At 47.0% G+C, this 27,985-nt stretch overlaps 2 protein-coding genes across 3 annotated transcripts in view; one reads left to right on the top strand and one right to left on the bottom strand.

The window, feature by feature from the left end:
• Positions 1-16,648, bottom strand: part of LOC101558750 (phospholipase A2, membrane associated) — a 65,503-nt gene extending 48,855 nt beyond the window's left edge. Inside the window, exon 1 of the mRNA XM_004603391.2 lies at positions 16,590-16,648. The gene's annotated coding sequence lies outside the window, so the exon portion shown is untranslated. The remainder of the gene's footprint in view (positions 1-16,589) is intronic.
• On the top strand, positions 15,705-25,731 carry PLA2G5 (phospholipase A2 group V). Of its 2 annotated transcripts, XM_055139822.1 has the most exons (6): positions 15,705-15,831; positions 20,370-20,416; positions 21,192-21,194; positions 21,767-21,911; positions 24,620-24,726; positions 25,474-25,731. In XM_055139822.1, exons 2-6 carry the CDS (start codon positions 20,380-20,382, stop codon positions 25,596-25,598), a joined length of 417 nt encoding a protein of 138 aa, XP_054995797.1. In that variant the 5' UTR covers positions 15,705-15,831; positions 20,370-20,379; the 3' UTR covers positions 25,599-25,731. The 2 variants fall into 2 exon arrangements, with proteins under 2 accessions (XP_054995797.1, XP_004603736.2); XM_004603679.2 differs by lacking the exon at positions 21,192-21,194.
• Positions 25,732-27,985: the final 2,254 nt, after the last annotated feature.

Genomic DNA, 27,985 nt, shown 5'->3' with positions numbered 1-27,985 from the left:
GGGAGAAAACAGAGTGATATAAGGTTACTTGACGTCCTGATGATCAGGGAAGGTCTTCTGGAAGAGGTGGCATTTTGGTTGTTTTTTTTTTTTTTTGAGGGGGGGTGAAGGGGAGGGCACACCCTAACATGCTCGGGCTTACTCCTGGTTCTGTGCTCAGGGATCACTCTTGGTCTGTTCTGGGACCATACGGGGTGCAGAGATCGAATCAGGATTGCTCTGTTGTACTATGGCTCCAGCCTCCGGAGAGCTGGCATTTAAGACGAGGCTATTTTTTATTTTAGCGGTGCACAGAGGTTCGTCCTGGCTCATGCACTAAGGAATTACCCCTGGCGGTGCTCAGGGGACCATATGGGATGCTGGGAATCGAACCTCCAACCGGGGTCGCGCGTGTGCAAGGCAAACGCCCTACCCGCTGTGCTATCGCTCCAGCCCACTGATACTGAGGCCAAGTATGAGCACCCCCGGCAGGCGGAGCGGCAAAGCCCTCCGTCGGAACACTAGGAACGTCAAGGACAGGTTAATAGGAGAGGGCCAACCGCAGGATGTGGTTGCTGGTGGACCCTAGAGCTTACAGACTCCGGGCGGTGGAGGGGAGGGCGTGCACTCGTGGTCCAGCAGAGGTCGCCCTTGCCCAGATGCGGCAGGGAGCCTGCCCGCTGGGACAGGCCCGGGAGGGAGAGAGCAAGTCTGGGCCGGCTCTCCCAGCGCTGCTACCGCCCCGCCCCGGTGTTTCCTCTGGTTGTTTTCGAATCTTGGTTCACCTAATTAAAAAATACAGAACCCACCAGCCTCTCTTGGGCTTTGGACACACTTCTCTTGCTCCTCCTACCCTAAAAGAAAGCCCCCCTTTTCCGGAGAAGTCAAGTGGGGTGATGCCCCACCCTCCCTGTCCCCACCTCCCACACTGCATTTCTGTTCCTAGAAAGTGTCAATAAAGAGCCTCTGGGGACAGGAAGCTCTCCACCCCAAGACGGCTCAGGCTGTTCCCAGGACACTTGAACTGCTAGGGAAAAAATAAATAAATAAATAAATAAATAAATAAATAAATAAATAAGTAGATAGGTAGGTAGATAGGTAGATAGATAGATAGATAGATAGATAGATAGATAGATAGATAGATAGATAGATAGATAGATAGATAGATAGATAGATCAATCTGGGACTGGAGCGATAACATAGCGGGTAGGGCATTTGCCTTGTACGCGGCTGACCCGGGTTTGATTCCCAGCATCCCATATGGTCACCCGAGTACCGCCAGGAGTAATTCCTGAGTGCAGAGCCAGGAGTGACCCTGTGCATCGCCGGGTGTGACCCAAAAGCCAAAAAAAAAAAATCTATTTTTGTTAAACCAAAGCATCTCTTACTACTGTGCTTACTATGCTGGTGCTGGCACTATCATCTGAGACCTTATGGGGCACCTTTTATCCTCAGGCTCATCAGACATTGGAAACCAGAGACTGTGAGCCCTGGGTTCCTGCCAAACATCACTCAGCCCAATTGCTCCATCTGTGACCCAGATACTCCCTGTTTTCCAGAACCCTTTTATTTATTTATCTATTTATTTATTTATTTATTTCAAAGGATGCTGGAGCCAAATCTACAGTTACACAGAACTGTTTCTGAAAGCTGCCACAGCAGATAGTACATCTGGCTGCAATAGATGTTCACTGCTACCTCCCACGAACAATCCCACACCACATTATTAAAGCGGGGAAAAGATCCCTTGCGATGAAAGAATAATTAATGCATAAGAAATTCCTGAAGTTAGAAGTAATTATGTAGCTATGGGTGATAACTGTATATTTTTTGTATGCATAAGTACACCTGAATTTTTCTAAGATGACTTTTATGTTTCATTTATCCTTATGTTATTAGTAAGAACAAGAAAAAAGAAATACTGATGTGAATCAGAGATCTTAAAAATTAAGCATCTTCAGGTAGTTTCCAAAATTTAACTTTTAAAGCAATTAAAGTAATTAAAATTCAAAACAAATGTGGCAAATGAAGGATTAGTTAATTTGGTGCCATAAAATATCAAAATAATATTCTTGTCATACCTAAGGAGACACGTAAACTTCAATTCAGTTATAGTATAGTTACCAGCTAAAAAAGAAATCTGAAGGGCAACTGGAGAAATCATGATTGCGATTTTAATCAGATTACATTAGGGAATGAACTATCTTTTAATGACAATTTTTAGGAGGTGCTTGAAGTGTTGAGGGTTGTGAACAATAGGCAACATCCAAATAGCTCATGGGGGAAAAGCATATATACACTTAGATACACATGTGTAAGTATATCCTTATGTTTGGGTATAAAGCAAATAGGGCAAAATGTAAGTGGTAGATATACTTGTTATCACCCTGCAGCCTTTTAATTTTTGTTTTGGAAAATGTTCATAATATTTTGGAGAAGAAAGCCCTATCTGAACATTTATACACTTTATAAAACATGTTTTTCCCTGTGCACTGAATCAATTTTACAGATACATAATCTGATAACCAGAATATTTTGTATACATTCAATACTGACGGACATGATAAATGAGAGTCTCTTGCCCGCACGCCTGGCTTTCTTCCCCGGGGCCCCTCGGAGGTGATGGGCTCCAGTTTCCCTCCCCACCCCGAACAGAGCTCCTGGCGGCCGAAGACCACTGGAACCTAGCTGCAGCCATGCTGGAGGCTCCTCTCTACACATCCGGACAGGTCTCATGCATGAAGGTACCGGCAGAGAAACCCAGGTGTGTGTAATCCCATCAACGGCCAACATCCAGAGAGAGACTTAAAAGCAAGCTCTCAGAAGCTTCTTTAGCCTACTTCTCCCTCTGGGAGAAACTGGCAAGCTTCTGAGAGTTTCCTGCCCACATGGGACAGCCTTGCAAGCTTCCCATGGTGTATTCATATGCAAAATCCAGTAATAAGCTGGATCTCATTCCCCTGACCCTGAAGAGCCCCCAGTGCAACATCCTTAGGAGGGCCGAGTTGAAATAGACTTCTAAGATCTCAGGGAAAGGACGAAATGAGATATTACTGAGCCAGCTCGAGAAATAGGTGATTAACGGGATATTGTGATTTATTTATTTATTTATTTATTTATTTATTTATTTATTTATTTATTTATTTATGTATGTATGTTTGGGGGCCACTCTCTGCAGTGTTAATGGTTTACTGCTGGCTCTGTGCTCAGAGGTGACTCGTGGCAGGTTTCGGGGACCATATGTGATGTCGGAGATCAAACCTGGGTCAGCCACATGCAAGGTAAGCGCCTTACCTGCTGTATTGTCTCTCCTGCCCCTCTCCAGAAGCCCTTTAGAGAGGACTCGGGACCAGGCACGGTTCTCCAGGTCAGGTCAGCGCTTTCTATCTGCCGTCCTCACCAAGATGACAGCTGCCTCTGCGAGCCAGCTGGTACTGGTCTGGGAGCTGTGGGGGTGGTCCCTACATATGATTGCTGAGCTGTGTCACCCACCCTGAAATGCTGTGCATTTCAGCTCAGGGGATCTCAAGATAGGACCTGTTTTACTTCTTCTTACTTATCTTGAAAAAAACAATCTTGCTATTAACTGGCTATTCTGGAACATCACCAGGGGAAAAGTCCAGACTCCTTAGCTTGACATCCAGGGTTCTCTGTGATCCACCCAGCTGCATCGCTTTGGCCCCTTCCACCATCCTGAAATTCCTACTCTCATTGTAATTCTGAGAAGTCAGGCATTTTACATATTTCTAGTAGAGACAACATTTATTGTTGTGTCTCCACAATTTAAAATGCCTGCCATGTAGGGACTCAGGATGTAGGGGTGAGGCAGTTGAAATGAATGACCTCATCTTCCAGCTTAGTTAACAGAGACACCAAATGGTTAAGCAGCTTCCCAGGGCCACGCGGCTGCTCGCTCCCTAATGGTCTCAGAGCACAGGCTGCATCGGTGGCACACACCCCTTCGTGATGTGAGGGTAAGTGGCATGAAATTGCCCAGTCATCAGGGGAGCCCTTTATAGCCCAGAGACAGACAAATGTTAGAAGACAGAATTCTCGGGGCGCCACGGAGTGGGTGGGTGAGACCCCTCCCCACTTCAAGGGACTCAGCCCTGGCAGACAAAAACCTTCAGAATTCAACCACTGCCACGTTCATGGCCGCTCTCCACATGCTGGGGCCGAACCTCACCCATGAGTCAACCTATTCCTGGACACTTTATACCACGCACCCTACCCATACTCTAAGAGTACCGCACCACATTTGATGGGGTTCAAAGTATGAGGCAACCAATCTTAGAGGAAAATCTATATATTTCTACATGTATATATATATATATACAAACACACACACACATATATAAAAACACACAAGGTTCAACCTTTAAAATATGTTAGTGATCCCTTGTAGAAGGGCTTAATGGCCCCTGGGTGAAATGCAACAATCTCCACAGTCTTTCCTCTAAGGATACTTTTTTGTAGCATTTTCAGCAGTTTTTCATAATGAACAATACAAAATATATTATTTTGGTTCTGTTTTGGGGCAGGATTGGGGTTCGGGATAAAAACATCTAAAATATGGTGGTGGGAAGGTGTAATGGTGGTGGGATTGGTGTTTGAATATTAAATGTAATCAAATATTGTGAACTACTTTATAAAATTTTAAAAAATCAAATAAAAAAAAAGAAAGTTCTTTCCCCTCCCAATTCTCCCCTTTCTTCTCTGCCTGGGAACAGTCATTAAATATTTACTAGTATACCATTGTTTTAATTCTCCATCTCATCAACTTGGAGTTCTTTGAATAAACAATCTTAATGCATGTGATGTCTTTACTTGCTGTTCCTTCTGTCAGGAATGCCCTTCCTGATAGTCATGTCTTGGTGAACTTCAATCAATTTTTGTTAATTGTAGCAAAATAGATTTAACAAAACTTGCCATCTTAATCATTTTAAGTGTAAGGTTCAATAATATTAAACACATTTGTAACATTCAACCATCACCTTCATTCATCTCCATAACTTTCCATCTTGTATGTTTGTTTGTTTGGGGGCTATACCTGGCAGTGCTCAGGAATCACTCCTGCTGGAGCACAAGGGACCATACGGGGTGCTGGGGATTGAACCAGGGTTGGCTGTGTGCAAGGCAAGTGCCACACTGGCTGTACTATCTCTCCAGCCCCACCTTTATCATCTTGTAAAATATGAAACTTATCGCTCATGAAACACAGAACCCCATATTTCTCTTCTGCCCAGTTCCTGGAAATCACCGCTCTTTCTGGTTCTGTCCTTTGAATGACCTTCAGTGCCTCAGATAACCAACCAGAATTGAGCACTATTAGTCTTTGGTGATTGATTCATCTCACTCAGGGAAATACCTTTAAGATTCATCTGTGTTAGAGCACACTGGAGAGATCCCTTCCTTTCCCCCCCCTGGGATCTGCATTCCTTTTAAAGATTTTTTTTTAATTGAATCACTTCACAAGGACGCCTGCCAGTCATGGAGTAAGTTAGGAACAGTGGCTTAGGGTCCACAAGAGTGACTTGGTTAATGATCAATAGTTGATTCCTTTGTGTAAACACTTTTTCTCTTTTTTATATCAACACTTTCTTCACTATGCTACATAAATTTACTGGGTGCCAGGACATGAGTTAAACTAATTTTGTGGGTGCTTATGAAAATGATAGGTATGACAGGATGTGTTTTTTCCTAATCAAAATCCTATGCTTCTGCTGAGAGGCTGCTGCTCTTGCCTAGCAGGACAGCCCGCCAGCTGGTATGAATACACTCCTCCAAATTTTATTTGATGTCTCCATGACCCCAAAAACTTTGGAGCTCATGTGGGATTTGATGGTGGACCCCAGCACAACAGGTCCCTGGGACAACTGCAGAGATTGTTCAAAGGACCATTTTGCCTTTGCTTTGTTCAAAACTTTGTCCAGTTACCCAAGGTGTCAGCTGAACTGATGCCCCCAAATCTCTTAGATTTGGCTATCAGGAGTCCTCTGGCAGGTGTCCTTGTGAAGGGGTTACAAGAAATTACATGTACAATTATCAAATAAGTCTGCTAATTAAAAAGTAAACTTCTAAACTAAATGTCATATTTTACTATAACAAACAAAAATCATAGCTGAACAATAGCTTAACATGTCTGAAAAAGAAACTTTCTCCTGCACCTGCTATAGAATTCTTCTTGACCACTGGTTCAAATTTTGAAGAATTTAATTTTTGCTTCCACATGAGCAGCCATGTGACAAATCATCATAAAGGGAATATATATATATATATATCTGAGAGAGCCTGGCAAGCTACCGAGTGTATCCTGCCTGCACGGAAGAGCCTGGCAAGCTCCCCGTGGCGTATTCGATATGCCAAATAACAATAACAGGTCTCATCCCCTGACCTTGAAAAGAGCCTCCAATCGTTGGGAAAAATGAGTAAGGAGAGTCTGCTAAAATCTCAGGGCTGGGACAAATGGAGATGTTATTGGCGTCTGCTCGAGTAAATTGATGAACAACAGGATGACAGTGACAGTTATACAGTGAATTGAATCACTGTGAGATTGTCCCTTAAAAAGTTGTTCATGATTAGCTTTCAGCCATGCAGTGTTCCAACACCCATCCCTCCACCAGTGTACACTTCCCAGCACCAAGGTGCCCAGTTTCCCTTCCATCACCCCACCCCCACCCCCAGTCTGTCTATGGCAGGCACTTTCTCTCTCTCTCTCTCTCTCTCTCTCTCTCCCTCTCTCTCTCTCTCTCTCTGTCATCAATACACACAATAACCTTTCAGTATCTGTATTGCAAATTCTTTTTTTAAAGGTCAAATGATATTTTATTGCATTTATATAGCATATTTTGCTTCAAAACTGCCATGAATGGACACTTTGACTTCTTTCCTAATTTAACTGTTGCAAATAATGCTCTGGTGAATGTGGATCTGCAAATATATCTTTGAGACCTTGCTTTCCATTCTTTGGGGCATATACTCAGAAGCGCAATTGCTAGATAGTGTGGCAATTCTATTTTTAACTTCTACTTTTAACTTCAAATTCTACTTTCAACTTCTTTTTTAAAACTTTTTTTCAAGATAGTTTTGATTGAAACTCTTTGTTTTGATTTTTTGGGCCATACCTAGTGGTGCTCAGGGCTTAGTCCTGGCTCTGTACTCAGAGGTCACTCCTGGAAGACTCAGGGGACCATATGTGATACTGGGATTTGGCCACACGAAAGGCAAGCAACCTACCTGCTATACAACCTCTCCAGTCCTCTATTTTCAACTTCTTTTTTATTTTATTTTATTTTATTATATTGAATCACCGTGACAAAAAAATACAAAGCTTTCAGGTTTAAGTCTCAGTCATCTAATGATTGAACCCCCATTCCTTCACCAGTGCACATGTTCTACCACCAAGAACCCCAATATACCCTCCTCCCACACAGCCCCCACCTAAGTAGCTAATGATCTTCATTTTATTCTCTCGATACTTTGAATACATTCAATATTTCAATAGAGAACTCAATATTATTGTTTGGAATTTTCCCCTGACAATCAGGCCTGCTGAAAAGGCATCATTTATATTTTCAACTTCTTAAGGGTCTGCCATACTGGTTTCCAATGCAGTTGTAACATTTTTATTTTCCTTCCTTCCTTCCTTCCTTCCTTCCTTCCTTCCTTCCTTCCTTCCTTCCTTCCTTCCTTCCTTCCTTCCTTCCTTCCTTCCTTCCTTTCTCTCTCTCTGTTTTTTTTGGATGGGGCACACTTGGTGATGCTTAGAGATTACTCCTGCCTCTGCACTCAGGAATCACTCCTGGCAGTGCTCAGGAGAGCATATGGGATTTTGTGGTTCGAACCCAAGTTGACCACGTGCAAGGCAAGCGCCCTACTCACTGCCTATCCCTCCAGCCCCAGCAGTTGCACCTTTTCATGTTGACAGTGCACAGGGTCTGATTTTCCCACCCTGAAAGAATCTGAAAGAATCAGGCTATTGTCCCCCTCTTCAAAATAGTCAGTGACCACCTCCTGGGGCCCATGCTTGTTGGATATCATTGGTCCATCCTTTCTCCTCCGTCCTTTCTCCTCTGCAGCAAGGAGTTTAGGTTTATTGAGTAAACACCCACCACACTGCTCCCAAAGCACTCCCCTCTCCTCGGCATTCATCTTTAACTTCTCCTTTGTGCTCTGCTTCCCCAATCTGTTGATAACTTATTTCCCTGAATCAGACCCTGTCTCTTGTAAAGTCAGATTCTTCAGAGGACTCTGGATTTTGTGTTTGTAAGTGAGATATTGCTTTCCTCTTTCCCTTATGTGCTTCACATGGTTTACTTTATTTAGAGCAATGTCCCTTTGTATAGACATAGGAAGACAGTTAACCCTATGTTTTTGCAACTTGGGTGTTAATTGACTCCAAATAATATTTACTCCATATTTACTCAACTTAAGCCTCAGTTGCCCTTAGTTCCTAACACCCCAAAAGGAGGGTTCCGATGAGGGGCTTGGCAAGCCGTAAACTACCCTGACATCGAAAAGGGGCAGGCTGAGAGGCATAAAACTTGTAAGTTAAGAGTAAGGTCATGGACGAATTCTGTCATGACCCAAAAAAAGTAACTGGAGAAGGACCCTGTTGGGATTAGGAAGGACTAACCTGGCCTGAGAATGATAGTTTGAAACATATAGCGAGATGTCCCCAGGGGAGCCACCCTTTAACCTTAATGTATTTCTTACTGTGTCCATACAAAATGACTGGAAATATTATTAAGAAGTAAATTTAAGATGACTGCTTAAATGAATCTGGACTAAGGAAAGGGGAAGGTCATACACCTTAGATGCTAATCTGTCCTTGGGCGGATCTCCTTGCAGGATGAGATTTTGTCCTAGAAGAAGCTTCCTGAGGGAAGGGCTTGTTATATGTTGATTGCATGACCACACCTATGTGTATTGCTACCCCCAACTCCTGAGGATTGGGTCAAGAACTTAGGCTGTAAGATGGGCATGAGGAGACTGGAATGAGGGGCAGTAGGAGACTGGAGTGGGGGGAGTGAGACTAGAATAGGACGGAGCTGGGAATAAACGGAGATTGATCACCAACCAGCCTGATCTCGTTTCCTCCTTCATTCAACAGGTGCTATCAGCCAGTCCAGGGTGGGGCGGGGAGGTGGGGGAGCAGCTCCTGACCACCGAAGACACGAGATGCTGCCACACTGTTTGAACTCACATGTGCTCCTAAAGTGTTTACACAGTACCTACTGAGTAACTACTATGTAGTAGACTGTAAGTATTGTTTTTGTTTTCTTTTCTAAAAAATTTTTACATTGGTAATAAAGAGTAGGCGGAGAAGCAGCTTGTTTACTAGGAGAAAAACTGAAGAGGAAAAACATTGATGGCAGGACACTGTAGGGCTCTCCAGGGGGAAAGCAGCGAAGGGGCAGGTTGGACATGAGGTAGTAAGGAATAGTGGAGACGAGGTCAAACACAACACACTCCAGGCTACTCAGTCCGGGCCTGTGCTTGCCTCACCGGAAACTAGGTCCAAGAGAGTCATGTGTTTCACTTTATTCATTTGATACTGATTTTATTTGGGAGCCATGCCCAGCAGTTCTCAGGGCTTACTCTGAACTCTAAATTAGGGATCACTCCTGCTGGGAGTTGGGGGACCATAGGGAACACCAGTGATCAAAACCAGGTTGGCCATGTGCAAGGTATTTTTTGTTGTTGTTAAAGTCACAAGGATTGCTTGGATTTTAACCCTTTGTCAGAGGAGTGGTGGGAAACAGTTACTTGATGAGTGGAACTGGATCTTTGCTTATAACCTTCCAGCCCAGGGTTACCAGAAGCCCTAGGAGCTGCTTTGCTTTCCCCCACATTGTGACTTGGGAATTAGTATACATCTTAACACATCTCAGGCAAAAATTCAAAGTAGCTTCTCTTCCAAAGGCAAGACAATTGGGTCAGAGAGATAGTACGGTGGGTAGGGAACTTGCCTTGCACATGGCCAACCCAGGTTCAGTACTTGGTGATTGCTTGGAACTATGTGACAGTTGGATGCCCTATAACTCAGCTTTCACTTCTCTATCTTGTCTGTAAGGAAGTCATGTGGTACATCAGTCAGATGTCCTGTGAAGATCCCAATTATGTCTTTATTGGGTCCCAGTCTCTCTCTTTTTCTCTCCCTCTCTTCTCTCTCTCTCTCTCTCATATTTTGTTTTTTGGATTACAAACACCAACCCTTGTCTTTCTTTATGGTACAATGAGTTCTTGGTGCCTGTGGAGTTCCACTGTCCTTTTACAAACATCAGTCTCTCAATCCCCTCCAATACAGAGTGGCAGAGTGGACACCACATATAATGAGTTCCCTCACATTTCAGAGACAGACAAATTTTCCAGTCAAAAGAGAAATCAGGAAAAATTTCCTAGAGAAGGAGGACTCAATGTAGACTTTGTGAGGTCCTAGTCAGCATCCTAGGTGACAGCTAAGTATTGATGAGGCCTGGGTGTTCCAGAAGCTCAGGGTGAGTGAACCCTGATGTCCCTAGCTGCCTTGACAGAAGTGCAGCTCTTGAATGAGTGTACACAAGACAGATACAGCAAGTGCCAGAGCACAGGCAGGTTGATGGAATTTTCCATTCATTCATCAGATAGTTTCTGAGGGTCTTCCAGACAGACACTGTTCTAAGTGCTGGCATAGAAATAAGTTGGGAAAGAACCCTACCCTGAAGTGTCTCCCACTCGTTGGAGGAGGGAACTGTTCCAGGCGTCCAATGGTTGAATTGTGAATAATTGGATTTATTCTCAGAGAAGGGAGTCGAGAGGGGCTGGATTGTGGGAAAGACAGTTTTCTGTGGCATACCAAGCTAGAATGTAATCATTAGAGTAATTATCATTCAAATACCTGCCTGACATGCTCAAAGCAGACTATAGACTGAACACGATGGCCACCCAGTACCTCCATTACTAACCACAACACCCAGAAGGAGAGAGAGAACAAAAGGGAATGCTCTGCCGCAGAGGCGGGGTGGGAGGGATGAAGAGGGGGGTGGGAGGGATAATGGGGTCATCAGTAGAGAACGGGCACTGGTGGAGAGATGGGTACTCAAGCAGTATATGACTGAAACACAAGCACGAGAATATGTAAATCTGTATCTGTACCCCCACGGTGATTCATTAATAAAAAAACATATACCTGCCTGATATTTAAATGTGATAATAATTCAAATGCTGTTGACTAGTTCTGTTTGAGGTGTGGGCTTGGATAGGGGGTGAGATTAAAGCCAGAGCTGGAGGCATCCACATTTGCTCAGCAAAGCGAACTGATTATCTGCTATGTATCAAATGTAAAGGAGAAGACCAGACACAGTACTTACCCTAGTAGCTCTCATTTAGAGGACAGATATAATAATGATTATTTATAATCATGAGGATTCACTGAGCAACTTCTAGGTGTCAGGCACTGTGGGTGTCCAAACCTGTCCCTCTACCCACATCACCTCCTTGAATGATCACAATTAGGAAATAAAGTCTTTATTTTGTCTTGCTTTTGGGGCCATACGTGGTGGTGCCTATTCCTGGGTCTGTGCTCAGGGATCACTCCTAGTAGTGCTCAGGGGGCCATCTGCAGTGTCGTGGATCAAATCAGGGTCCATTGTGTGTAAGACAAGCACCTTAACTTCTCTACTGTCCTCTGCTCCCTGAAGCATTTAAAAATAGGGGTCACACTAGTGTTTCTGGTGGTAGATGTTAGGGTCATTCTTACAGATGTACAACTTGGAGTGGGGGTCATGTCTAATGGTGCTCAGGGGTCAGCAGTCTACCCCTGGCAGTGCTCAAGGATCCATGCAATGCTGGGGATCAAACCCCAGTCTCAAATATGTTTGGCATATATTCTATCATTCAAGTTATCCCCGTCCTTTTTTTTTTTTCTTTCTTTCTTCTTTTTCTGGATTTGTTTTTAATTATCCTGCTTTACAGATGATGAAGCTGAGTTCTGAAGAAGTCAGGTGGTCCAGCTTCGGTTGCTATGTTGTGTTATTTTCTTGGTACTGAGGATCCAACCCGAGGCCTCACCCATGCAAATACATTTCCAATGAACTGTATCCCAGGTCCCAGATGACCTGATTTGAGTACGGTTTTGTCCAACTTGAAGCTCAGGCTCTTTAAGCCTGTATTGTGCTCTCTCTATTCATGCTTTTAATCATCTGTTCACTTGGAGTCAGTGCCAGACTCTGCATGGCCAGGGCACGCCTGGATGTCAGAATGGAAATCAAACATAAGTCCCTGAGTCACAGATGAACTCACCCTGGGAGGGGTGAATGGGGTGGAGCAAACTCCTGTAGCTGGTCCTTGTACACGCGGCCATGTAGGGGTTCATGGGGCCAAGTGGAGGAGGACAGTGAGCTGAGGGTGGTCTTTCAAAGGCCACAGGGGAGAGAGTTTAGAGGAGAAGGTGGCCAGCAAGCTATCGTGCCTGAGAGAGACCAAGTAAAAGACTAAAAGACTAAATATGGGTGACACCCAGCTTCGGGGATTTGCTATGGAAGTCAAGTCACTCAGGCCTGAGATAGTAGCAGGAATGTGTGTGAGGAGGCATCTCTGTCCTGAAATGTGTTTTTTCTTTTCTAATTTTTTTTTTTTTTTGCTTTTTGTGTCACACCAAGCAATGCACAGGGGTTACTCCTGGCTCATGCACTCAGAAATTACTCCTGGCAGTGCTCTGGGGACCATATGGGATGCTGGGAATCGAACCCAGTTTGGCCGCATGCAAGGCAAACGCCCTACCCGCTGTGCTATTGCTCCAGCCCCTGAAACATGGTTTTTAGAGGGAAGAAACTGGGGTGAGCAGGTCACAGTGGCAGGCCATGGTTCCTGGGTTTGCCTTTGCTTGTGTGGTTAGAATGTTGGGGCTCCTGTGTGTGTGTTGGGGGTGGAGGGAGGGAGGCAGAGGGAGGAACTGGTAGAGAAGAAGCAAAAATGCAGAGCAGAGCTCCCCTTGGACATGGGCCCTGCAACTGTGTATAATTATATGATGCCTTTGCCATCTGCTTGCCCCAAACATGGGGGCTGGGAGCTGTCTCGTTCACATTGGGACCCCATTGGACTATTTGTACTGAATGGGATTTGCAGGGTCCGGAGAGGTTAGCAGTGAGCTCTTAGGAAGTGAAGGGCTCAACAGGATCGGGCCGAGGGGCTTTCCTCTGATGCTGCTATGAGGGGCAAGATGGGGAGAACTAAGAAGCCAAGAACAAAGAGAGGAAGTTCATTTGCTCAGAAAGTGTGTGTGTGTGTGTGTGTGTGTGTGTGTGTGTGTGTGTGTGTGTGTGTGTGTGTAGAAAGGGGGTAATAGGAACAGGGTTAGAGTGTAGAGATGGTAGGGATGGGGTTAACACAAGTGAAGAATTCGACTGGGGGAGATGTCTTTTTTTAAAAAAAATATTTAAAAACTTATGTAAGATTTTGTAAGATTCAGATGGAGTGGTGTCGGCAGGGTACAGAGGGACTGCATCCGGGCCGAGTCGCAGCACTGTAGGGCATGGAGCCCAGTGGCAGTGGGAGCAGTGGCTCATCCATTACAGGGTGCTGGGTCTCGGCATGGGTGTTTGACCTGGCACAGACCCTCCTCGACGGGGTCCTGCTTTGCCAGCTGCTCAACAGCCTCTGGGCGCACTCCATCAATCTCAAGGAGATCAACCTGAGGCCGCAGGTGTCCCAGGTGCTGCCCAGAGACGCAGGCAGTGCATGTTTGTCAGCATGCAGATCGTTACAACATGCCAGCTGACCAAAAGCTTGCTTGGACTCCCAGGGCATAGAGGGACACCCATAAGGACGATTAGAGGCTGCCCCAAAAGCCTCAGTCCCTCTTGGAGAGCTTGGCAAGCTACTGAGGATATACCATCTGCACGGCAGAGTCTGGCAAGCTACCTGTGACTCATTGGATATGCCAGAAAACAGTAACAGTAACAACAATAACGTGCTCTTCGTGTTCCTGGAGCAAACAGATGCCATTGGGCTGCACTGACATGCAACAGGGACGAATGAAGACATTACTGGTGTCTGCTCCAGCAATCAATGAACAATGGGATGATAGTGATAACGAAATATTTTTTTTATTGAATCACTGTGAATTAGACCCTAAAAAAAATGTTCCTGATTAGGTTTCAGTTGTACAGTGTTCCAACACCCATCCCTCCAGCAGTGTACATTTCCCAGCATCAGGGTCCCCGGTTTCCCTCCCATCAACTCTATCCCTGTCCCTGTCCCCAGCCTGCCTCTATGGCAGGCACTTTTCTTCTCCCTCCCCCACCTCTTTCTCTCTCTTTCTCCCCCACCCTTGCCCTTCCCCCCACCTACCTGTCTTTGGGGAGGTGTCTTAATGGTAAAGTACAATCTCGTATGCATGAAATCTGGCTTCAATCCCCAGCACTGCACACAAAAACCAAGTGGAGAGAAACTCCAGCAGGAAAATGGGCAGGGAAGGGAATTTCAAAGACCATCAACTACTCCCAACTGTACCCCCTGGAACCATCCTGGCAAAGGACTCTTACCAAGGTAGAAAGCCCCACGAGGGGCAGCTTGGGAGAAACCCTGTAAAAGTCAACTTGAACAAAGGAAGCGCACACATATGCTGCCCAAGCCCTGAGCCCATGTGTTGTGGCCAAGCGCATGTAGTACCCAAACACATGTGTTGCCCACATGTCCCCTTTTGAGATAGGCACTTTCATACTTTCATATCTAATGCTGGCATGTATACTGGGGCTCTCTCTGCCCTTGGAGAAGCCACGTTTTCTCTTGAGCACATTACTTTTTCCTTCTCTCCCTCTCTCCCCTTCCTCAAAAACCTCCAAATAAAATCTGTTTTGACTTAAAAAAAAGAAAAAAGAAAAAACCAACTCAAGTGGAGAATTGAGAATAACTCTATCCCTCCATCCCCACCCATCCTTGGGAAAACACTCTGAAGTTTGCCTATCACTGTAGGTGATTATTTTGCTGCTGTTTCCATCAATTTAGTTAATCACTTAATTCTAAGAGCCCTCTTTAAGGCAGGCCAACCACACCCAGCCCTGAAGCAGCATAGCTCACAGCCAGGAAGCCAGGACTTGAACCCAGGATGTGACTTAAGTCCAAATTTCCTGTACCCAGCCTCAGAGTCTGCAGTGTTCCCCCAAGCCACATGCCTCCTACCCAGCCTTATTTGACACTGTTTATTCCTTACCGCAAGCCCCTGCAAGGGCTGGGCATCATTATTCTCATATTTCACAGGAAAAGAGACAGGTGGCCACAGACCCGGGGTCTTACAGCGACCACAAGACAGTGGAGACTCTAGCCTGGTGGTCTTCCCTTCTCCCCCCAAGGGAAGAATCGTATGTATTTGGTAGAGAGTCAGGATGTAGTAACTGGGTGGGGGAGATCAGGGCGCTTCCACAGGACTGGAAGCAGGACAGAGAACCTCGTCCTGGGCAGATCGTGAACAACAGAAAAAGGATGGGGCCCCCTGGGAGGGGTGCTGCCGGCTGCCAAGGCGGGTCCTGGGTTCAGGGAGAGGGAGACCAAGGTAAATGTGATAAGGAGCAGGGCGGGAGTGAGGGGGGCACTGGGGGATTTGACAAAGACCCAGGGGGATGGCGGGAGGGAGGCTGCAACCAGAAGAGGCTCGAGGTCCCTGGGTTGTGGGTGGCCTTCAGCCAGCAGCCACTCTGGCTCAGGGAGGGCAAGAAAACCCCAGGCTCCTGAGACGGAAAGCGTTCCTGTGAGCCTTAGCAAGAGCCTTGGAGCCGGCCCACGCAGGGCTGTGGGAGGGGGACAGAGAGGCCTTTAAAACCAGCGGGCCCTGGCTGGGGCTTCTGCAGGCCTGAGGAAGGAGCCAGCTCACGGGTGAGGACACCTCCTCTGGGGGTTGCTGTGTGTGTGTGTGTGTGTGTGTGTGTGTGTGTGTGTGTGTGTGTGTGTAAGGACTTCCAGGGCATAGAGGGGCTGAAGGAGAAGCATCTATCCCACCCTGTTGGGAAGTTGCAGAATGCAGGGAGGGGCTTTGTGGGGAGCTCCCGGTTCTCCTTGTCCCTCCCTCTAAATTGTGAGGAGGGCTCCGCAGTGCTTTTATGCAGATAGCTTGTTGCTTTTCATCCTTGGCAGCCAGGACATCTGAACTGAGGGTCCTGGGAGCTCATGGGGGGGTGTTGCGGGGGACATGCTGCCTTATTTGGAGGATCTGTCCCTCTGGTGACCCAGCCACTCCTGGGCCCTTGTTTTGATGCCCCGTCAGGCTGTCTGTCTCCAGCTCTCCACTGGTGATTACTGTGGTCCCTGCTGCACACCAGAATTATCTCTGGGCTGTGCTCATTCAGCGTTGCGGTTGCTTGATAAAAATAACCAACCCCACATCCTTCTCCATTCATGGTCCATCTTCCGAGGCCCAGAAGCAGCTCTTTCGATGTCTCTGCTCTCTCCTCTGTGAAACTTCTTTTGCACTCTTTGAGACCCCCTTGCTGGGGACCCCACACTACGCCCCCTACACATGGCCCATGTCCTAGAATGACCTAAACTACATCTCTGGGATTTGGGGTTTATTTCAGTATGGTGAGGTTTAGCAGTTCAGAAGATGATCCCCACGGAAAAGATAATTTGTTACTCACCGTTTCCAAGAGGAAGGGACACACTGTAATGTGCAGGGTCACACTAAAGCTCTGGGGCCATCAGCGGACAGAAAGGATGAGCAGAGGCATGACCCAGAGCCTTTATTGGGTTTTCTGCAGGAAAGATAGGCGGGCAGGGTCAATGTTTAGGATTGGCTAATTGAAATAATTTCAGTACACTCTGGGTTCCTGCTCAGGCCCTGGTCCTGGGGTGATTTAGGGCAGGGGAAATATGGGCTTGGAGTGTGAGCGCTGGATAAGGAGGTGGTCAGGCCTGAGGGTTTTGAAATGGGTGATCTACTACAAAAGACACTTACTGGGGAGTCTTTTGCTATCTGTAGATATTCTGGGAAGGGGGCAGCTTCTTCCCAGCCTCTGAAGGCTTCCAAGCTGTTTCTTAAAATACAGAAAATAAGCACTGTTGTAGCATTGTTGTCCCGTTGCTCATCAATTTGCTCGCGCAGGTGCCAGTAATGTGTCCATTGTGAGACTTGTTACTGTTTTTGGCATGCCGAATACGCCACAGGTAGCTTGAAAGGCTCTGCTGTGCAGGCGGGATACTCTCGGTAGCTTGCCGGGCTCTCCAAGAGGGCCGGAGGAATTGAACTCGGGTGGGCCATGTGCAAGGCAAGCGCCCTACCCACTGTGCTATCGCTCCAGCCCAGAAAATAAGCAACCTTGATAATACACAGGGGCTGACCAGAGGCAGTAGACTAGAGTCAGTTGGAAGAGTAGATTCCTCGGCTCAGCTGAGGAGTCCCTAGAGGGTTTAAAGAAATAATGATCAGTGCCTGGCACCTCAAGGTGCTCAGTGTATGGCATCCGGTTATCCTCCTCCTGTTGTAGGTCCAAAAGGCAATGGAGAAAGTTGAGGCAGGGTACCATCTAGGGTCATTTTCCCTGGCTGTTTAGGGGCCTCAGAGCAGACGCTGTGGACGGAAAGAACCCTCAGGAATGTTCTGGGAATTCAGAGCGGCTGCTGGACAAAGGATGGCATGGAGAGCCCGGGGAGTGGAGGTGTGTCTGCAGCCTGGGCTCGGGAGGTGCCAGGCCGGGGCCAGAACACTGGCCGAAGTGACCACAGAGTGCAGAGAGGGAGAGGCAGGGCTTTGGGAGAACTCCCAGTGGCCCCGAGTTCAGCTGAGGAGCTGGACAAACCAGGACGCTGGGGTGCTGGGAGGGGCGTGGGGTTGGAGTCGGGGGACAGGCAGTGGGAAGTCCTGGGCAGCTACCTCTGAAAGCAAAGCCAGAGTCAACACCGGCCCGAGGTGTGGAGAATCGCCTCTCTCCCTCGCTTCAGGTCTTTGTGGACTCTGGGGCAGTGATTTATGGATTTGCAGAAGGCACAGGATGGAGAGGATGGGATCAGAGGCCTCTGGGGCTGTGAGGTGGGACGTGGAAGAGAACCCAGTCCCCTCAACCCACAGGAGACACTCAGCTCTTGGTGGTGCAAGTCAGGGGTACACACGCCCTCAGTTTAAATCCTGTGCCTACCTCTTACTTGCTGTGTGACTTCTGGCAAGTTCCTTGAACTCTCTGACTCTCTATTCCTTCACAGGATTCATTCTTTCCAGTCCTCAGGAACATTGAGAATGACTGTGACATTTATTTATTTATTTATTTATTTATTTATTTATTTATTTAGGTTTTGGGGCCAGACCTGGTAGTACTCAGAGCTTATTCTTGGCTTTGCATCAGGGATCACTCCTGGCAGACTCAGGGACCAATGGGGTGCTGGGGAACAAAGCTGGGTTAGCTGTGTATGAGGCAAGAGCCCTACCCGCTGTACTATTGCTCCAGCTCCTAACTTATTCTTTTAGGTAGGTGTGAGGTAGATATGATGCCGGGGCCACAGGAAAATGTCTTAATTATTTTTAAAGCATAAGGAAAAAAAAATCAGGGATGTAGCTCAAGTGGCTGAGTCCATGCATCGCATGAGCAAAACCACACACACACACACACACACACAATTAGGAGAAAAATAGTGACAATAATAATAGCACTGTAGCACTGTTGTCCCATTGTTCATCAATTTGCTCAAGCGGGCACCAGTAACGTCTCCACTGGGAGACTTGTTGTTCTGTGTTTGGCATATTGAATACGCCATGGGTAGCTTGCCAGGCTCTGCTGTGCGGGCAGGATACTCTCGGTAGCTTGCCGGGCTCTCTGAGAGGGACAGAGGAATCGAACCCAGCTTGGCTGCATTCAAGGCAAATGCCCTTCCCGCTGTGCTATCACTCCAGTCCGACAATAATAATAATGAATGTTATTTTTTTTCTCTTTTCTTTTTTTGATGAATGTTATTTTAGAAGTTGGCCTGGTTGTATTTGATTTTAGTATTTCAATGCTATTGTAAGATAGAATGTGAAAAGAATTACAGAGGAAAAGGGCCTATGATCATCAGAGTACTTTGGATCCCTAAAGGTCAGGCAAGACGCAGAAAGGCTCAGACTTCCTTCCCGAGTACCTACTTGGGGGTGAACAAAACTGTATTGGGGGACTGGAGAGATGGTGGGTAAAGCACTTGCCTTGCATGCAGCCAGCTGGGGTTCAACGCCTGTCCCTATATGTTTCTCTGAGCCTTGCCAGGAGAGATCCTTGAACACAGAGCCAGCAGTAAGCCTTGAGCATCACTGCGTGTGACCCCCCAAACCAAACCAAACTCTATTGTGGTGATACAGCTGAAACAGCTCAACTCCTGTCTGTAAGAGACATAGTATGAGACACCCCTGCGGGGGGGGGGGGGCTTAGGGTGGGGGGGCTAGGGGCGTGGGGGGGGTTGGGGTGTGAGGGGGCGGGGTGGAGCTATACTGGGATTCTTGGTGGTGGAATATGAGCACTGGTGAAGGGATGGGTATTCGAGCATTGTATAACTGAGATTTAAACCTGAAAACTTTGTAACTTTGTAACTTTCCACAATAAAAAATTAAAAAAAAAAAGACATAGTATGAGACACCCCTGAGATGGGCATGAGATGGAGGGGGCGGGGATGAGTCACGGGGGCCGAGATGACTCACTAGCAAACAGTGTCTGTGCTGCAGCATGAGGCTGTGAGTTCCAGCCCTGGGGGTCCAGGGAGCGAGGTCTGGCAGCTCTGCGCATTGGGCCACCCTTCAAGCGCATGGGAACCCCATCAAAGAAATGTATGATCCCCAGACAACACCCCAACCAAACCTGTGAGCAATCCCAGACACCGCAGCAATAAAGAGAAGGCGGATTCCTTTTTTCTCGGAAATCTCTCTGAGTAAAAGAGGAAGATTCTGAAAGAGGAAGAAAAGGAGTACAAGACTCAGAAACCCATTTTCCTCTTTCTTCTGGCCCTGCCCAGGCTCCCTCCATCTGTTCATGCAGGGATCTTCTCTCTCAATCCGTCCGTCCGTCCTTCACCAAGGCCAAGTCCAGTCAATTCTGCTTCTCCCCACCAAACCGCCTTTCACGGAAGAATCTCCCCTATTTCTCGGGTCACCATTAACCACTTCCTGCAACTGTGTCAAGGGCAGTTGTGGGGGAAAGTTCTCTCCCATCCGTTTATAATACAAACAGCAACCCCCCCACCCGCCATGTCTCTGTGAATGTATCTCCCCCACTAAAACCCAAAGCCCCTGTCTTAGCTGTCTGTCCTCCACCTGGTGAAGTTGTGTGCAGTTGTTGGGTCAACAACTTGAGGTGTTTGCCTCACCTTGCCTGTTCGCTATCCCCCCATGAGAGGGTGGGGTCCTGGGGGACTCAGGGCTAGCGTCTGGTTGATAGGCCTCTCCTGAGATGTGTTTTCTTTTCCAGAACCCCGAAGATGAGACGCCTTCTCATGCTGGTTTGGTTCCTGGCTTGTAAGTGCTGACCCCATAGCCTCTGACCTAGGGGTCTTGCATCCTCTGGGCAGAGCAGGTTCGTGGGCAGGAGGCCCATCCTGGAGTCCAGAGCCCCAACATTGAACTTGGGCTCTGCGTTTTCTGTGGAGACAGAGCAAGTGCCTCAGCCTCTGGGCCTGTTTTCTCATCCATACCACAAAGCATAGCATCGTGTGACACCAGAAGTCAGGCGGAGGCTGGATCCCAGGTGGGCGGGTGGACACAACACAACAGGTAGAGGACAGACAGCTCAGACGGGGGCTTTGGTGCAAAATGAAATTCCATCAAGCCCACACAGAAGTCCAATAGAAGTGAGCCCCTTACCTCAACATTCCACGGTTTCCAACTCAGGTCTGCTCAGGCCTGTTCAGACCTTCCACATGTTCCACCCGCTGCAGGCTCCCTGCTAGAACTGTTTAGCACAGGGGCGGCCCACTGGGGCCCTCCCCCACAGTCCAGATCCTCCCCCTGACAAGTTACTGAGCTCTTTGAGATCCTGACAGATTCCTGGAAACTCAAGGAGGCCCAAGGGTGTAGAGAGAGCCGCTGACTCAGTGCTCAACCCTGAACCAGGCACCATCCCCAACCAAGCCTCAGTTCCTTGGATATGTGAAAGAATGGCTTACACAATCTCAAAGGTGCCATCCTCTTCAAGGATTCTGTGCCTTAGGTGTGAGGAGGGAGTTTGGGGGAGTAGTGGAAGGGTTGCACTTTCAGGGGACACAGGAAGTTCCCTTACCTATTTCATACAGAGGCTGTATTCATTATACTTCGGTTCTTTTTGGTTTTTGTTTGTTTGTTTTTTAATGTTTACATGTATTTTCCAGCATACTTGTATTTGCTCGAAGTGTATATACTTTGGGCTGGGAACGTGGCTCAAGTGATAGAACCAGTGCCTTGCTGTGTGAGGGCCAGGGTTTGATCCCTGGTGTCATATGGCTGCCAGGCATAGGCCTGACCCTTGAGCAAAAGGAGCATCAACAGCACACTAACATTTACATACCTTATTTTATTTTCACCCCAGCCATACTCTGGGGAGACAGAGGATTGTTTTGGGTCCCATTTTGCAGCTGATAAAACCAAGGCTTGGAGAGATGAGGGGACATTCCGGCCTATACTAGGAATGTGCAACAGTCAGGACTCGCAGGCTGTCTGGTTCCCTCTCCAGTTCCAGACTTCTAAGGGCTTCTCCATCCTCTCCTTTCTTGTTATTCTCCCACTATGAGGGAGAATACAAAAGAGACACGTGGCTGTAGCCAAGTCCCAAGGGTGGACGAAAGGGCTGGAACACACAGGGAAAGCAGTTTCATTCGGGGCTTTGTCTTTCAGCTGTGCCCACTGTGCCTGGGGGCTTGCTGGAGCTGAAGTCAATGATTCAGGAGGTGACGGGCAAGTCTGCTCTGAGGAGCTATGGCTTCTACGGCTGCTACTGTGGCTGGGGTGGCCGAGGGACCCCCGTGGATCGTACCGATTGGTGAGCTGATGATTAAGTGCCCTCTATGCTCCGGGTTCTGGGATCCCTCTTTCTCACTTCATTCCCTTCTGCAAGATGAGTATTAAAGCCCCAATTTTATAGAAAAGAAAATGGAATCTCAGGGAGATTAATTGAAGTGTGTATACATGCCTATATCAAGATGCTTTGGGGTTGGGGGCTAGAGCAATAGCACAGCAGGTAGGGCATTTGCCTTGCACGCAGCCAACCCAGGTTTGATTCCCAGCATCCCATATGGTCCCCTGAGCACTGCCAAGAGTAATTCCTGAGTGCAGAGCCAGGAGTAACCCCTGTGCATTGCTGGGTATGACCACACCCCTCCCCTCAAAAAAAGATTCTTTGGGCCATTTCCCAGATCACTGAAACCTGATGTGTCCCTTGGATGATTGTTATATAACAACCCATCTCCAAGGCAGTGACTCCAAAGGTTAATGAGTATTTTGTTTATAAGTCTGACATTTAGGCAGGATGAAGTGGGATGCTTGTCTCAGCTCCCCCCAGCTCTCAGCTTGGGAAACTCAACTGAAGCTGGACAGTCCACTTTCCCAATGGCTCACTGCCATGGCTGACACATCACGCCTGTCTGTTGGCTGGGGCCCAGCGGGCACTTCGAAGTAGGGTGGGGGGATGAAAGAAGGAGTTCCTCTCTCGAAGGCCCAGCTGAAGTTGTCTGGACTTCACAGCACGGTGACTGCTGGATTGATTCCAAGAGGAAGTGTCCCGAGACTGCAAGACAAAAGAATCTGACTTTTTTCTGACCAGGCCTCAGAAGTCCTATGGGATCATTCCCATTCACTTTTGCTGGAGACCGTCACAAGGGTTTTCAAAGTCAGGGGCCCTGGATTCCTGGTTAGGTGTTGACGTTCCAAAACCTGTGAGATAGGATTGTTCTTTAGAGAATGCCACCTTTTGGACTAACAGTTTTGATGTTTATACAGTAGAATGGACAGTCCAGCAAAGTGGGGACAGATGGTTGGAGCCCACTTTTCCAGCTGGGGTGGGAGTTTACAGACAGCAAGGAGAAGATGTAAAACCAAACCACATGATGAATGTGAAGAGTTGGAGATGTTAGTATGAAGTCGTGTTTAACTATTGAAAAGTATATATATCCCACCTTACTATATATAAATAACTTCATATAAGGGCATAACTGATTGATATAAATATGTATGTGTAGGTCATCATCTGAGAGTATCCAAAAAATGATATCCCAATAACAATAAGCAACACATATTATCCAGATTTACTTTATAATCATTTTCTTCAATGAAAGGAAGTGAGGCTTCTTGGAGAAATGGCAGATTCTAGGGTCAGGGGAGGAGCTATACTAGATGAATCAAAAACCTTTACCACTGGGGGCCGGAGTGATAGCACAGCGGGTAGGGTGTTTGCCTTGCACGCGGCCGACCCGGGTTCGATCCCCGGCATCCCATATGGTCCCCCAAGCACCGCCAGGAGTAATTCCTGAGTGCAGAGCCAGGAGTAACCCCTGAGCATCGCTGGGTGTGACCCAAAAAGCAAAAAAAAAAAAAAAAAAAACAAAAAACCTTTACCACTGAAAAAGGAGAACATGCTCTGATGAACTGAAGTAAACCCCAGGTTGATGGGTAAGTGCAAAGGAGCACAGGAAATCTCAGAGAGCCCCAATAGTCATCATTAGAGTAATCTGGATCTCTATTAAGAGAAAAATTGCAGAGAAATCCCCAGGAGTAGGGTGTCCTATAATACTCCAACCTGACAGGCTGGAGTCCAAAAGGCTGGAAGTCATGTGTTGCATGTGGGAAACTGGGGTTCTATCCCTTGTACTGTACAGTCCCCTAAGCACCATCAAGTGCAATCCCTGAGCACTGCTGGATATAGTCCCCACACAAAAACAAACCTGACCAGCGCTCTTCAAAACTGTCAAGATCTTTAAAGAGAAGGACAGTGTGGGCAAGGGTAGATTGTGAGGGAGCTTATTGGTTGTATTGGTGTATAACTCCCATTTGAAAAGGTGTGAACTTTTACTCCTGAAACATATTCAGTGATGAAAATCAACATTCATGCAATAAAATTAGTTACAAAAAAGCCAGGGAAGGGGCTGGAGTGATAGCACAGTGGGTAGGGCGTTTGCCTTGCATGCGGCTGACCCGGGTTCGATTCCCGGCATCCCATATGGTCCCCTGAGCATGGCCAGGGGTAATTCCTGAGTGTAGAGCCAGGAGTGACCCCTGATCATCTCTGGGTATGACCCAAAAAGAAAAGAAAAGCCAGGGAAGTGTGATAAACAACCCAAGCCAGAGGAGACTAAGGAGACATAATGAATAATTGGTGTCCTAGATAGAATCGTAGACCAGAAAGAGTCATTAGGTAAAAACAATGAAATCTAAGTACACAATGGACTGTTAACACTGATGAATCAATAATGATATATGATATAATTAGTTAATAATTATTTAGTCAATAGTGTATCCATTTTGGCGTGTTTGTAATAAAAGTATATCCTTCGAATAGGAGATATTAATAAAAGGGGAAATGAGGTGTGGGGTCAATGGGAACAGTTTGTACCATCTTCACAATTTTTCTCTAAATAAAACAGCAGTGCTCTTTGGAGTGTAGCTCTCCTCCTCCCTTCTCTCTGCCAGGCCACAGTCACCTGGGTCACCTCTGCCAAGCCTTTCTCTCAGCATCTCCCTCTCTTGCCTCGCCAGGTGCTGCTGGCAGCATGACCAGTGCTATGGAGATCTGCAGGAGGCAGGCTGCCGCATCTGGACCCAGTCCTACAGATACCGAGTGCAGCGGGGCGAGGTCACCTGCGGTAAGCTGGAGCCTCCCATTCAGACACTGTCCCTGGAGGTTGGTCAGTCAGCCTCAGTTGGGGACAGGTGGGGCCAGGATTACTGCAGCAGTGGCTGACCTCCAGAAGGGCGGGAAGGAGTCACGCAATGCCAATCCTTTGCCTTTTTGCTTGCTTCCCCAGATACTTTGCAAGGACCAGTGCTAACAGCTAGAGTGGGGCTTGAGCTCAGGCCCATGAGAATTCAAAGCTGATACTGAGGATGGTGTCCCCACAAGAAGCGGGGTTCCTCCAGAGCAGGGGTTGCTTCCACTAGTGACCTAGGAGCTCCCGAGATAGGGCATGTGTGCCTTCCCTCCATCAGACCGGGAGCTCCCCGTGAGCAGAAACTGGGTCTCCCAGGGCTGAAACTTCAGCCTGCATGGTTGCTGGGCCTCCTCCATCAGATCATCCATCCCTGCCCTGTTGAAGTTGGGGTTTCCTGATCCCAGAGTTTCTCAGTCATTTTCCCACTGTGACCCCTTTCAGGCCTGGCTTCCTCCCTATGCCCCACCCTGTCCAACTGATTGGCCTCCTAGTCTATTGTTGTGAGGAGACCTTCCCCTGTGGCCCCTTGGAGTATTCCTGGGAAATGCTGCCTTAGCAGGAGCTTGCCACAGCTGGAAGCAGCCCCAGGAATCTGCTCAGACTAGAACAAGTCATGTCAGGACAGAAGTGAGGATCTTGGTGTCTGGAGTGTGTTTCTCACACTGTGCCTGGTGTTCACAGGGCACGGGACCCGCTGCCAGACACAGCTCTGCGCCTGTGACCAGAAGTTTGTCTATTGCCTGAAACGAAACCTGTGGAGCTACAACCCTCGTTACCAATACCACTACAACTTTTTGTGCAGATAGTCAGCCTTGCTGGGCTCCCACAGCCCCAGGCTCCTGCCACACAAGCTGGGGTGTCTGCTGGGTCTTCCTGAAGGGCTCCATCGGGTGCCCCTTCATTCAGGGTCCCCGGGGAAGCCTCAGCCTGCGCTTCACCTGAGGAGACCCAGGACTGATTCTGGTTAGAGGACTTCTCATTCCTGCGTCGCCAGAGGTCAGTGACGGTGGTGCTGAGGGAACCCCTCAATTCTAGGCAAGCCAGGCAAGCTGGGGTCCCTCTCAGCCTCTGAGCATACCTGTATTCAATTTTTCAGGATGCATTTGCTTTTCACACCCTGCAGCTGGCTTATCAGTATCACCCTTAAGAGAATTTTTACCCAAGTAAAAGCAAAATTTCCTCCATCAATCCATTATTTAGGTACTAAATAAAATCAATTATCGAGATCCATGTGAACTGCTCAGTCAGACTGTGCCTCGGCTGTGGGGGTCTCATCTGTGCCTCCTGCTTTGTCTTCAAGACCCTAAGTCCAAAGTTGATGAATTTCTCCCAGAGGTAGAGGGTCCAGAGTAGGAAAGAGAAGGGCTTCTGGGATGAACTTTGATCCCTCTTTGGGGTTCATTTTTTCAGCCATTACAATCCTCTAGAACCAGCCTGGGCCTTGTCCTTCCTCCAGCAGGTGAGAAGATGATTGGCAATATACTTCCAGGTCAGGGTCACCATTCAAATGCAGCCTTGGGAGCTGGAGAGAGAGCTTCAAGGGCAGAGCACATACTTTGTGTGCAGAAGGCCTGGTTCAAACCCAACTAACATGATCTCATGAGAACTTAGCTGGAAATAGTCCACAAACCAAAAACAGGTGTGCCCGCCAAAACATATTGTGCCCTGGCATCTGCAGCTGTGTGGTCTCAGGTCCCACCCCCTCGCTAGGTTTCTGTCTGCTTGAAAAAATAATCAAATGAAACAACAAAGAGGACTGAGGAGGTGGCCTGAGGGGCAGAACATAGCACACAGAGATCTTGAGTTTGAGATTTTGGTTTTGGGGCCACATCTGGTAATGCTCAGGGGTTATTACTAGCTCTGCACTCAGGAGTTATTTCTGATGATGGTTGGGGGACCAGGTAGGATGCTGGGGATCAAACCTGGATCAGGTGCATTATCTTATTTGTTGAAATATCTCTCCAGCCCCAAAGGGGATTTGAGTTTGAGATGTTACATGCTTCCTCAATAACTGTCTGGTGTAACCCCTGTTTTTAAAAAAAAAGAAAAGAAAAGAAGTTACTATTGAATGGACATGCCAAAACCACTTTGATACCAGGAAGGCTGAGGTTCTAGGGTCTCACAGAGTTGGGCTTTAAAAACAAGGTTCAGTAATGGGGTTTAGTTTTTCCAAGTAAGGACATTAAAAATATCCAAAGTCATCTATCAATTCACCCAAGAAAGGGTGCTTGAATACCAAGACTGCAGGAAGAAGGATCATTGCAAAATATGGTCCTTTCTGAGAAAGGGCTTTGGCTTCCTTAGCCTGACAACCCGAAATAGCCACACGATAAAAGGGGTCTATATTTAAAAACCTCTGGTGTTGAATACTTTCATGACCAAATTTAAGTTTATGAGATTACCCTGAATGGACTAGTATTTTAGAAAAGTTTGATATGAAGCACCAGATGGGGCTCAGATGTCCAGGAAGCCTGTGAGTGTGTTTTTATCAAGACTTTCCTAAAAGTATTGCAGCTATCAGTTCTTTCTTTCTTTCTTTCTTTCTTTCTTTCTTTCTTTCTTTCTTTCTTTCTTTCTTTCTTTCTTTCTTTCTTTCTTTCTTTCTTTCTTTCTTTCTTTCTTTCTTTCTTTCTTTCTTTCTCTCTTTCTCTCTCTTTCTCTTTCTTTCTTTCTTTCTTTCTTTCTTTCTTTCTTTCTTTCTTTCTTTCTTTCTTTCTTTCTTTCTTTCTTTCTTTCTCTCTTTCTCTCTCTCTTTCTTTCTTTCTTTCTTTCTTTCTCTCTTTCTTTCTTTCTCTCTTTCTTTCTTTCTTTCTTTCTTTCTTTCTTTCTTTCTTTCTTTCTTTCTTTCTTTCTTTCTTTCTTTCTTTCTTTCTTTCTTTCTCTCTCTCTCTCTCTCTTTCTTTCTTTCTTTCTTTCTTTCTTTCTTTCTTTCTTTCTTTCTTTCTTTCTTTCTTTCTTTCTTTCTTTCTTTCTTCCCTTCTCCCTTCTCCCTCCCTCCCTTCCTTCCTTCCTTCCTTCCTTCCTTCCTTCCTTCCTTCCTTCCTTCCTTCCTTCCTTCCTTCCTTCCTTCCTTCTTCTTTCCTTTTCCCCCTCTTTCTCTTTCTTTTTTGCTTTTGGCCTACACCTGGTCGTGCTCAAGGTTTAACCCTAACTCTGTGTTCAGGGATCATGCCTGGCAGGACTCAAGAGAACA

Source organism: Sorex araneus, chromosome 5 (assembly GCF_027595985.1).
Source record: "Sorex araneus isolate mSorAra2 chromosome 5, mSorAra2.pri, whole genome shotgun sequence".
NCBI classification, from domain to species: Eukaryota; Metazoa; Chordata; class Mammalia; order Eulipotyphla; family Soricidae; genus Sorex; species Sorex araneus.
The sequence above is the reverse complement of the archived record's forward strand: the minus strand, read 5'-3'. Positions and strand labels throughout refer to the sequence as shown.